Consider the following 13,368-nt stretch of genomic DNA (forward strand, 5'->3'; position numbering starts at 1 on the left):
GGAATTTTGCTGCCACAAGATGCAGCTATGGCACAAGACGCTGAAATGGCTCCTAGCTTAGTTGGCCTCAAAAGATGTTATACAAATTCATGGGGGAACAAGTCTGTCATGCAGACCACATGAAATCTCCATGTTTGATGGTGCTACAATACTGAATATCTAGCAACAGTGTGGAAGGGTGATTGCCTTCATCTCCTGCTGATGGGCTTCCCAGAGCCATCCAGTTGGCCCCTGTGCGGAGCAAAATATTAGTCTAGATAAGTGTTTCCCAAACTGTGGGTTGGGACCCACGAGGTCGTCACAAGCCAATTTCAGGTGGGTTACATATTAGACTTGATGCTCCCATGGTATGTGACTGCATTTGGGGAAATATAACCGATCTGTACTTTTAACCAGCTACTATGTATATTCTTTTAACAATGATAGTCAATGGGACTTACTCCTCAGTAAGTGTGGGTAGGATTGCAGCCTAGGATTGTTAAAAAATTTCCTGCTTGATGATGTCACTTCTGGTTATGACATCACTTCCAGTGGGTCCTGACAGATTCTCAATCTAAAAAGTGGGTCCTGGTGCTAAATGTGTGAGAACCACTGGACTAGATCAGGGGTCTCCAAACTTTTTGGCCAGATGGCCGCATCAAATATCTGATGTGGTGTGGAGGGCTGGAAAAAAAAATTTAAATATAAAATTTAAATAAATAAATTAGAGGTGGAACTTAGGAGAGTGAATAAATGAATGAATAGGCTCATTCATTCAACCTCTCTGGCCCTCAGAACACCCTCCAGACACAATCAGAGCACAATTCTGGTCATGTTCAGTTGAGTGGGCCAGAGGCTTTCAGGGGACAAGAGGTTGGCCGCGGGCCAGAAAGAGGCTTGCTGCAGGCCGCATCTGGCCCCGGGGCCAGGGTTTGGAGACCCCTGGTCTAGATGATTGTTGAAAGACTGTATATATAGCACACAATTGTCAGTAACATAAAAGTTAACAAAGGGTTTGAGATGTAACATATTCAAAGTCGGATAGCTGCGTTTAGACTAGCCTTTCAATCCACAGGTGCTCCAATTCCCCAGAGACCACAAGCCAAACATCGGTCAACTGCCAGCTTGAACTGTGACAGGATGGAGACCCAGGATATATTTAGAAAGGATTCTTAAGCCAACACACTCTCCCTGTTACACTGGCTGGCTAAACTAGGTCGCTCATAATTGCTAAACCATACTGCTTGTGCTGTGTTTCAGATTCTGTTTTTTTGATTGGAAGACCAAGAATTGTTGCCATTTCCACCTTTTCCATGTTCCCTATCTGTCTCTGCAGTGAGAAACATACCCAGCATATAATTGGTTGGAGAAGTGAGTGTTTTACCACACATGCAGGGTGTGTGGTTTTTTTAAGTGCAAAGCCTGTTATGATTAATTATTATCTTTGAGGAACTGGGTTGCTTCTGAAAATAACAAGAGGTGGCCATTAAATTATATACCCTAAGACTTGATGCTTCAAAACTTCCATTCATAAAAAGCATCCCTGTCATAACGGTGCATTTTGCTATGATTGGTTTTTTCCTTTTCCTCCCTGTTAGTTGCCACATTGGATTCAGCAAAGAGATGAATCAAGGAGAAGTCCTTTTATGGGGTGTGCAAGCCTCACAAAGCAAATTCTCCGAGAGCAACAATGGAGTTAGCAGGATTTACATGTGAGCAAGGGCTTAATGCTGAAAGGGCAGCCAGAAAGGGAGGGGATTCACAGAGGACATATTCTGAAACTAGAACTCTCTCTCTCTCTTTCCAAAAAGTGCCTCCTTCCTCAGGTTTAGGAAATGGATCCCTGCTGGGATTTCCTTTCAAAGGTGACTTGTAACCTCCTCATTAGGGTAGATTTCTGCAGGGCACTCATGAACGAATGGCGTCTTTGGCTGGGTCAGCCAAAAGCTGTGTATGTGTTTGTGTGTGTGTGTGAGAAAGAGTGTGTGTGTGTGTGTGTGTGCATGCAATTTGGGTGAGGGGGAGTATTTGCTTCTCAAAGGGTGGAAAATACCCGCAGCCCTTGGCAGCAGCAGCAGTAGCAATAGCAGCTCTGAGAAGAAGGGAGGACAGGCAATGCTCTGATAGGCACTATGGAGTTCCACAAAGATCCCAGTGCAGTAGCTCTAGAAATGCTTCTCATAGTCCAGCCTGAGAAGAGGAAAACAGTGCAGAAGTTGCAGATAGACAAACAGACGGAGAGTCATACTCCACACCAAAGCCAAGGTAAAGAAAATGGTTTTGACTGGGTAGCTTGCAGGGATGGGCAGTGCATGTCAAACCCACTAGCAAATGATCAGCTGAGCAGGAAAAAAAAAAATCAAGGGAAAGGAGGCTGCTACTTTTGCAAACAATAATTTTTATCAAAACCTGGAAAACCCTTTTGTCTTAGTTTCTTTTGCAAATTTTCAGCTTAGCACCCTCCTGCCGACCTTCAGGTGAAAAATGTTTATATGGGTGAATGCTTTACATATTTCATGTAAAGCTGCATGACTTATCTCTGTAGCATACAGTAGGGAGTCAACCTGTGCAACAGAGCACAGAGAATCAGCACAACTGAGTGCTTTGTTATGATAAGGATAATGGGTGTGTATACTGCCCTGTCTCAGTGTGAGATTTCACCATGCAAGAACCTCCAAAGTGTCATTCAGAAAATGCACTCAATCTACAGACAGAGCCAGTGAGTAGGTTGAAACGGACAGTTCTTCTGTAATTCAATCTCCAGGCTGTTGTCACTATCAACAAAAGGAACGAACACACATGTGTGTTTTTTGCATGCATGTATGTGATTAATTTAGGGAACACTGGAATGAGCTACTTATATAGCTACAATCAAACCAAAAGCCTGAATGACATTTTGTGGAAGGCATAACTGTAATGGTGACTTAAATAGAAATACCCTCCTTTCACTGTACAGGAAAAAAGTGACATGAGTGATCCCAGAAAGGCAATCCATAATAAATAATAGCAATAAACAAGAGATTAGGGTTACTGATCCTGGAGTTGGGCAAAACAGGTATTTCAATTTGCCTGTAAAAGGTACAAGTGACTGAGATTGTATTTTTCTTCTGCCCATAGTGGCTGTCTGAGCTCATGGGAAATGGGCTGTCCAATCCATTCACCTTCAGGAGAACCTGTACATTTTGCCACTAACTTCTTCAATGTGCATGATCAAAAATGCTTAGCCAATAGGTGGATCTGGGTGAACCACTGTCCTGTCTGCCTCTCATCTTCAATTGGGGTACAATGTAATAATATTGACCTACTTTACCTGCTACGGTAAAGATACTCAGAGCATTTCAAGCACTGTACTCAGAGCATTTCAAGCACTGAAATAGTCTATAAAGCTTCAAAGAACTTCATATACATTCTCTCCAAGATCCTAGAACCACCCAAGAGGGAAAGCAAGTATTTACATCCACTCAATGGGGTCGGGGCTGAGATAACAGGAATTTGCCCAAGGCCACCTAGTATGTTCTTGACAGAGATCAATTCAAACAACCAGGGACTTCCTTGCTCATAGTTTATACTTTTTAGCACACAATTCTATACATGTTTATTCAGAAGTCTCAAGGTAACTGTACAGAATGGTAGTCCAGTAGTGCAAGCTTATAAATGTCTACTCAGAAGTAAGCCCCACTGAGTTTAATGGGCCTTACTCCCTAGTAAGTTTGTTTAGGAATCCAGCCTTACTCTTATGCACCTGGGAGTAAGGCCTGTTGAACTCAGTGGGACTTAATTCTGAGGAAACAGCACAGGCTTGCAATGTAACCACATCCACACTCTGTTGGAATGATGGTGAGCAAAGTTCTAGTTACTCTTCATGGTCAGACAACCCATTTGCCAACGTTATCAGGATCCCATGGTTTCTAGTATTTTGTTGATTTGTCAGACGCAAAACAAAACAAAAACTTGGAATTGTGCACAGTTTAACCCACACTGAGGAGTTCCGGTTGTTATTGGAGGAGGAAGTGCCTACATACTGTATGATGGAGCAGAACGCTCAACATTCAGAGAGCGTTCTCTGCTGCTTGCCACAACAAAGAGCAATATATTAGGAAACAAAGCATTAAAGGGTTTTGTGGGGGTGCACCACTGTGGTGATAAAATTAGGAAAACATGGAAACACAATTTTCTTTATTGGGGGATATTAAACTTTTCTGTTTACCATGGTACACTGGTTTGCCTGTAGTAATACAGAACATTGCAGGTTTATCTAATTTTATCCCTAGAAGTATAACATAGCTGAAGTTCTCGTAACAGTCATGGGGATTTCCAGAACGAATCAGGCAGTTCCAAATCTGGCTAAATGGGAGCAATACCGACACAGGCTGCATCATTGAGCTACATGGTTGTGAAAATGAAATTTCTACTGTTGTTTGCTGCTTATTGCTTACCCTGCCAACCACTCACCTCAATAACCTTTGAAAAACAGGTGGGCGCCTGCAACATAAGAGCAGACAAGATACTTTAAATTGGCCACAAATAAAAGTGACAGATAGTAACAGCGTGCTCCAACATTGCTAGACTGCAGCTCTCAGACAACTTCCTTTTAAATAGCCCCACTGGTTTCTGTGGGATTACTGTGGAATAAACAGGTTGTGAGCATCTTGCACCTAAGCTCCTTTCTGAGCTATATCTTAAAGCTTACATTCTAGGTGCATTTACTTGGCAGTAAGTCCCACTGAACTTTGAAACTTCAGTTATATATGAGTCATATATAGGATTGGGCTGCACAAGGGCAATCTAGAGGTCATTTATTCCAGAGTTGCCCTAGTCTCAAAACATCAAGGGACTAAACTCTTCCCCCACAAATTAGTCTCAGGCTGCACACAATGGCAGTAGAGTCAAGTGTTTAAAACCAAATCTACCCCAGCCATGTAGAAAGGAGGGTAAGTGTAGGGGTTTGATATAATGAGCAAAACAGAAATGCAGTTGAGAGCTGAAAAACTCTCACCCTTCCTATAACTTACCTCCCTGTATTCTGTCCTCCAGTGAATTCCCACAATAGGTTTTAATAACAGTCTATGAGAGAAAGGTGCTTAACAGGATGGTGGTTTCAGCCCCTTCACCATTTTACTCCTTTTTCTCAATAATGTGAACACATTCTATGTGACTGTGAGAGAGATCTTGGGGTGGTGGTGGACAGGTCGATGAAAGTGTCGACCCAATGTGCGGCGGCAGTGAAGAAGGCCAATTCTATGCTTGGGATCATTAGGAAGGGTATTGAGAACAAAACGGCTAGTATTATAATGCCGTTGTACAAATCTATGGTAAAGCCACACCTGGAGTATTGTGTCCAGTTCTGGTCGCCGCATCTCAAAAAAGACATAGTGGAAATGGAAAAGGTGCAAAAGAGAACGACTAAGTTGATTACATAATATCAGAACCAGGGGACATCCACTAAAATTGAGTGTTGGGCGGGTTAGGACAGACAAAAGAAAATATTTCTTTACTCAGCGTGTGGTCGGTCTGTGGAACTCCTTGCCACAGGATGTGGTGATGGCGTCTAGCCTAGACGCCTTTAAAAGGGGATTGGACAAGTTTCTGGAGGAAAAATCCATTATGGGGTACAAGCCATGATGTGTAAGTGCAACCACCTGATTGTAGAAATGGGTTATGTCAGAATGCCAGATGCAAGGGAGGGCACCAGGATGAGGTCTCTTGTTATCTGGTGTGCTCCCTGGGGCATTTGGTGGGCCGCTGTGAGATACAGGAAGCTGGACTAGATGGGCCTATGGCCTGATCCAGTGGGGCTGTTCTTATGTTCTTATGACTGGATTTGATTTGGAAAGTGCAGTATAGGAGAACCCCACCCTATGCATTAAAGACCATGGCAACAATCCAGCACAGAGTTGGGCCATCTTAAACCCAGTGAAATTAGTGGGCTTAAGTACACTCACCTTTGTGTTAGATTTATAATAAAAAATTTTCATTTGCAATATCAGAGCATTCTGATTTTCCTTCAGCAACCTGGTCACTTACTGCTCCAGTGTTTTGTGTGCCCTGGTCAGCTGCAGTGGGATGGATCAAACAAAGCATTCCAGGCTGGAAGTCTATTGCCAAACATGGAAAAGTAACAGGGATGGGGGTCAGGAATCAAAGACAGAAGATTTTTCCTTGCAATGAGCCAATGCATTTCAGAAATTACCCTGGGGAGATTTTTGTTTCTGGCCAGGCTTTTGGTTCATTCATCCATTGGAAAGGCTTTGTATATTATTTTAATTAGCAGCTGCAAAAAAAAGGAATAATCTGAGAACAGAAATCCAGTTTATAGGAAGGATCTTCTAAGCTCTAAGTGCAGGTGTTCAGTCACCCTGAAGCACTGATATTTCTGCAGTCAACCATTTATCGCCAGTTCTATAAGCAGGGCTGCATCATGACTCCGTGATCACACCTTTGCAGCTGCAAAGGCAAGCTTTCAATTTTTAGTAAAATCTCAGGGACCAAAGGGAAAGCTATACAGGATTTTCAATAAACATAAAGTAGAGCTTTGGTGTCTGCATAGCTCTTTGCGATTCCCCAGGAATTGCAAAAGCAAACTAAATTATGCAAAATGAGCAAACGTATGCAAATATTTTAATTTATACAAGACACAGAATTCAATTTCCTTGGCATAAAATTTTGTTTTTGTTTAACACACTATGCACAGCCTTGCTTAGAATTCATCTGCAACTTAATTGGACCATTCACAGGTTCCGAGGACGAGTGAGCGTTTTAAGTATGCTAGAGGAGTAGTCTTAACAGTCTGCCATACCTACAAAAGCTGTTAGATTCGGGATGACTGCAGAGAGACAGCAAGAACGGCACTGGGTTCCTAGTAGCTGCCTAGGACTCAGTTCCCTGGAAAGACTGCATTGTGGTGACCCGCTGTCTTTCAGATTTGGATTTCTAACAATATGATGAGTTAGTTAGTTGGTTGGTTCTTGATATTTCTTTTAATTAGGGCTACATTGCTTAATCAATTACTGTAATAAAATTAAGTTGAAGAGGGTCTCTTGCATGTTTCTCCATGGTCTAAAACTCAGTAGGCTTTTTAATTATATCCTCAATTCCTCCCTCTACCCACCCCACTCTAATCTAAGAATCTAACCACTACTAACAGATTCTGAACTCATTCATGATTTTCAGTCTTTTTGTGACCTTCCAAATAGCCCAACAGGTCAAACAAGATTGTATAGCCAAATATTAATTCAATAGTACTGTATAATGATTTTTTTTTCCATATTAGATAATGGTCTTTGAACAAAATTACCAAATTAGTTCCAACACTGGTTTGGAACATCATTGCATATCTTGCTCAAATGCACAAGTCAAATACCATTGGTTTATTATTTTATACAGATTCTCTCTAATATTCAAATATGGAGACAGTGGCATCACTAGGGTTCATGTCACCCGGTGCGGGATGCTAGCGCGTCACCCCCCCATGCAGTGGGCAGGGCAACACCCCAGGTGGTGGGCGTGGTGATGAACCATCACTCCACCCTCATTGGTTTTTTGGCTGTATCTTTTGATAGACAAAGATAGAACACACTCTGCATGAAATTACGCATTGATTGATATATAACATGCTGGTATTATTCTTCCAAATTATGATTTTAGTGATTTTGGTCACTAGTGGTATCACACACAACCCCTGGGTGTCAACTTACTAACACCTTATTGCAGTAGTTCTCAAACTTTTAGCACTGGGACCCACTTTTTAGAATGACAATCTGTCCAAGACCCAACAGAAGTGATGTCATGGTGGAAGTGACATCATCAGGCAAATTAAAATAAATCAGTATAAATAATTAAAGTAAAACAAATAATTAAATAATTATTAATTAATTAATATTAAATTAAATAATTAAATAAGCAGAAGCCAGCCCTGTTCCGCCAAGTGAATTTCCTCTGCAGCCTGCCTGCAATAACACCCCCCCTCCAAAACCAGTAAGGTTTTCAGCTTTACCCAGTACCCAGTTCAATTTAAGAACTTCTGTTTAAACCAGATCACTGTCAGGCTCCACCTGGCTTTGCAAGTCTCAAAAATGTTCACCTTATCAGCAGAAGCCTCTGTTTTGATCCTTTTTAGTGGGGGGGGGAGGCTGCTTTCTGGAGTATTTGTTGAGCTCCAGTTCCATCAGATCAGGACCATTCTGGTAGCCTTGCACTCTCGTTCACCTGATCTTCCACACCAGTCAAGGCACATTTACTTACTTGTGAGTAAACGCAGCCATGAGGCTTAGTTTCGCTTTCCATAGGACTCAATACATTCATCTGCTTGGAGGGAGGGTCTTCCTTCTCAGGTGTTTTTGGGGGCTGCATTCATTTGATCAGGACTGTTCTGGTGTCGTTGGATTCCTCTCAGCCTCCCCTTTCTGATGGACTAAGGCACATTTGCCTACTCACGAGTAAACACGCGATACACTCACGCCTATTGAAATCAGTTGCCAAGTTGATTTCTCCAGCAGTAGGATTCCTTATTAGAAAACTATGTGGTTGCAAAATGTATTATGATTTAATTTTTGGCTAATTTCTGCTCTATCCAAACATGTCCCTTAGTGTATAACATACTTAATTCTACTCGTAAGTACATCATATAATACCCAGTCTGTAATACTCCTCCTAACTGAAATGATAACAGTGAAATACTGTTATATAAATGATAACAGTGAAATACTGTACTTAGGCTAGATGTTGCTTGTTTCTATCCTGAATCTCCAGAACTGCACTTTTACGGGGACCAGAATCCATCATTTACTGAAGCCTGAGAATATTTACCTAGTTAATACCATAGTTCAAATTTTAAACCTGAAGAGCTGCTGCCAATCTGTGTTGACAGTACTGAGCTAGGTGACCAAACGTCTGATTCAATATACAGCAGACTCTTACATTCCTATCTGCATACAGCAATACTAGTCTTATAAGAGATCTGCCTTATCCCAAAAGACAAAGTATACTTTTTTTCCCTATAAAATACTTTTTTTCTTCATATGCAGATTTATGCAGTTTACAGCACAATCCTATCTTGCGCTGGAACAGGCAGGCCAGGAGGTCTGCATTGTATCCAGTGCAAGATAGGGACCCAAAGTGGCTCAGCCAAAGGCGAAGAGATTACCCCTGGGTAATCCACTGCAGCTCCTATGGATCTCCTTGGACTTGCACCACCTCCTAAGGTGGTGCAAGTCCGAGGAGAACGGAGTGGCTTGAAGCCGCTCTGCGCTGCTCGGGAATGGGAGGTTGGGATTCAGTATAAGAGCCAGGACCCAGTCCCACCTCCCGCTTCCCACCCATCCGCCCCCAGGACCGCCCTCCACCCATGCTCCCTGGCCCCAAAATGCCTCCCTCCTGCCTCCTGCCTGCCCACCCCAGAGCCTTGCATCAGCCAAGCTTGGCTGACGCAAGGCTCCACAGCACAGTTGGTACGAAGGCTGGATTCAGACTCCGAAGGCCAGCGTGCATCCTGCGCCTGCCCAGCCAACTCACAAGGAGGCACAAATGTGCTTTACAGCGCATTTGCAACCCTCCTGGGCTGGCGCAAGGGTCAGGATTGCACCCTTAAGTGATCAATTTTTGCAGTTTATTCAATTAATAAGCTAAAACACATCATTGACCTAATAAGATTTTCTGTAATTTATTATTATTATTATTAAGAATATTTATATACCTCTTTTCAACAAAAAGTTGCTAATTTATGACCTAATCCTATTTGAGTGCTTCATCAACAGTGCTTGGATGACATTGCAACAAGAGCCAAATGCCAGGCTTTTTCTGGCAAAGCCATGCTGTCACAGCCCTTCCCAGTAGCACTCCCAGTGTCCATGGAAACTCTGACACAGCCTGTTAACCCACAAATTGGGTTTAGCAGGTTTTTCATTGGAGGAGGTATTTAAAATTAAAAAGGGGACCACCAAATATCATAGAAGCCACAATATCTTGCTGTTTTGATCTTTTCCCAAATTTGTGATGTCAATTTTTGATATGATGGCTAGTTTTCAGGTTTTGGTGAGCCACCTTTGGTTAGGTTCCTTTTTGCATTCCTCCTTGTTCTGAAAACATAATTCATGTTATCATGACACAATTAAAGTTTTGGGGATGCAAGGCATACTGATTCCTGACTACTTATAAGAGAAAAAGAATTATTCACTTTTGAAAAACAAATTATCTTTTCCCTTAGCAGACCATATTCATGCTATGCATTGGCTGGTGTTTTCCATAGAAATCTAAAGCCAAATTGTTCAGGGTTATCCAGTGGGACATGACTGATGTTCAGGTGCCCGGGCAACAGCAATACAAGGCAAACCTCAAAGTGTTCTTGGAGTACATTGAAAACCACATTCAAGGACCCAATATGAAAAGCCATGTTATCACTTTCTTCAGAGAATGACTTTTATTACAGGTATCAGCAAGAAGCTCAAGCTGATACCATCCTCCCTGCTACTATGTTTCCATAGGCATTGGGCAGGTGTTGTGGAATGGGAGGGTTAGATTAAGGAGCACTGAAAACGCAATTGTATTCTCAAGTGGTTAGAGGCAAGAAATGATCGTACCACATTCTATTTCTGCATGCTCAAATGGACTCTTAGAATCTCATACTATTTACTTACTTTATAGGCTTCCAAGGGGATGGAAATGGAAACAACAAGCTACAGCAATACAGAGGAAATGACCTTCACGGTATGTCAGTTTCTCACACCCTTTGGCTTTTTGTGTGAAAAATCCAGTTGTGTCACACTGCATTCTAATACTAGTTGAAGGCAACTGTACTATGCTACGATGTATGAGAAAGACTCTTGGTAGTTTAGCTGTTCTCAGCCTGCAGATGCACCAAAGATGGCCCAAGAGATTTTGATGATTGAGACACAAAGCCCAGATGATGTCCCACTCCAACACAGTGACAAAATATATTCACTAAATTGTTGACATCTGCTGCTTTTTAATGGTACCACAAAATCAGAGCTTCCTTCCTTCCAGCCAGCCAGCCAGCCAGAGGGCAGGCAGCAACAGAATCCTGCTTGTGTTATAAGTGCAGGTGCAAGCAAGAATGGCATTAGAGGTCAGGCATTGGTTGAGGGCCCATCTGGCCAGCCAACCCCATCAGTACCAGTGGCAGTGGTATTACCAATGTGCAATTAGGTGGTAGACAGGAGGTGCCATGGGGGGGGGGAGTGCAGGGCTTTGCTCCAGGGCTCCCAGCAAACTGGTGGCAGCACAGGGTAGAAGAGCATTAGCAGAGCCACAGTTCTGTATGGGGATGGGGAGAGGGTTTCCAAAGCCCTGAGCCAAATGCTGGTATTTGCAAATGAATTTTTCAAAAACAAAATCAAGTAGTAGGTACAAGCATAGCCCTATTAATCATGTAGGGATTCCTAGTCTGCTAATCTCAAACCAGAGTCCAGGTTTGTAATAGTTGGACAGATGGGTGGAAAGTATAGCACCCAGCTCCCACTTCCAGTCCATTTCATTCTGAAACTGGGTTTAACAGGATTAACTTGCCACCACCCAAGAACAGGGAAACCTCCATCCTGCAAGAATGCAGCTGAAGGTTCCCTTAAATGTTGCACAGTAGTGAAGGATGGCGATCTGAGGTAACAGAGTGACCAGTTCTCTCCCAGCTGCATTGAGGCCAAGCGAGTTAAAATAGCAATGGTAAAAATAAAATGGTTTATTAAAAAAAATAAATACCCCAAAACAACAAGGGAGAAAGAAGAAAGGCAAAAATAAAGCACCTCAGAAATCACATAAAGGCAAAAGAAGGTTTAGGTGAACGGGTGATCACAACAGTTGACATACAGCAGGATCGACCAGCCATAAGGCCAACTGAAGCAGTCGCTTCGGGTAGCAGATTGGTGGAAGGGTGCTCACCTGCCTGCTTGCCTCCTCTGCTCCTCTTCCTCCCTCTATTCCCTGGACTGGAAAAAGAAGAGAGGGGACAGAGAGGAAACGTGAAGGGGAGGAGAACGCTGAGCAAGAACCATGGGGAGTGGGAGGAACAGAGACCGGTACATCATCACACAAGTGGGGGGCAGCATGTGACACATCAGATTTTGCTTACCAGTTATCTGAGAAAGAAAAAGATCAACAGCAAACAACAGTGAAGCAGTAATGGCTACCTTGGGCTGACTCAGCTGTCAGGATGCTGAACTCCATACAGGAGCCCCCTTGAATGGACCAGAATAGATTAAAAATAGGGGAGAACAAGGTATTTTCACCACAAAATTACAGAATCATTCTGCTCCACATGCTAAGCAAGCTGTCACAAAGCCAGGGTTCTAGCCAAATCATTACTTGGAATTTACCTGTGACCTCCAGGTGTGACATTTTCAGATCAGAGACATAAAGCAGCTGCTCAGTGCTTTAGATTAATCTAACCCACAGTTTGTCGCAACTTCCCCCACAGTCTTAGGTATCGGCTTTCTCTCCTTACTCCATGTATTGTCAAATGTCCATGTCCCAGCATGGAGGTGTCAACAAATCAATTTCAGGCACGGTGACGGGCTTACTGTACTTGTGAAGTCTGACACCGCGAAGCAGCCGGTGCTCCTACAGTATTTCTGATGATGTAATTACAGATTGAGCCATATTAAAACAAGCACATGGCCATCATGCACATTGCAGTGATAGCTCATCATTCATGGGTCTCAGCCATGCCAGCCATGAGATATGTGGTACCCAGGATGGCAAATGCATTTTTGAAATGCTGCAGCTAATCTTTAGGGACTGTCAAGATCTTTGGAGGAATAAAGGTGCAACCCAACATATTAATTTCCATAGACTGATACACCCTGAAGACTGGGTGCAGGTGACAACTACCGTATTTTTTGCTCCATAAGACGCACTTTTTCCCCCCAAAAACGTGGGGGAGAAAGTGTGTGCATCTTATGGAGCGAATACTGCAAAATAAAAACAACAACAAAAACCTCCGCCCCAGCCCTGGCCCCGCCCCCTGCCCGCTTGCTCTGCTTCCCAGTCAGAGGCTACTCAGAAGTAAGTCACAGAGTCACTGGGGCTCACTCCCAGGAAAGCGTGTGTGGGGTGGCAGTCTGCCCAAGCCTGCTTGTCTACTCAGAAGTAAGTCACAGAGTCACTGGGGCTCACTCCCAGGAAAGCGTGGGTGGGGTGGCAGTCTCACTGCCCAATCCTGTGCATGCCTATTCTGAAGTAAGTCCCATTAGAGTCAGGGGGGCTTACTCCCAGGAAAGCCTCTCTCTCCCCCCCCCAAGCCTGGAGCAACACAACTTCTTTGCAACACAAACACTTCCCCCCGTCTTACACACACAGATGCTCTGCCCCCCCACACACACACACACTCACTCACACAGTAGGGAGGGGCGCTTTAGCTCACCTCATCCAGCATCTGAATGT

The 13,368-nt window shown here is 43.3% G+C and overlaps 1 protein-coding gene across 1 annotated transcript in view; it reads left to right on the forward strand.

Moving 5' to 3' along the window:
• Nucleotides 1-1,669: 1,669 nt before the first annotated feature.
• KY (kyphoscoliosis peptidase) overlaps nt 1,670-13,368 on the forward strand; it is a 35,208-nt gene continuing 23,509 nt past the window's right edge. The window contains exons 1-3 of the mRNA XM_066621496.1: nt 1,670-1,691; nt 2,107-2,244; nt 10,618-10,680. Of these exons, the coding sequence (XP_066477593.1) occupies nt 1,670-1,691; nt 2,107-2,244; nt 10,618-10,680 (223 nt within the window). The remainder of the gene's footprint in view (nt 1,692-2,106; nt 2,245-10,617; nt 10,681-13,368) is intronic.

This window comes from Tiliqua scincoides, chromosome 3, assembly GCF_035046505.1.
Source record: "Tiliqua scincoides isolate rTilSci1 chromosome 3, rTilSci1.hap2, whole genome shotgun sequence".
NCBI lineage: Eukaryota > Metazoa > Chordata > Lepidosauria > Squamata > Scincidae > Tiliqua > Tiliqua scincoides.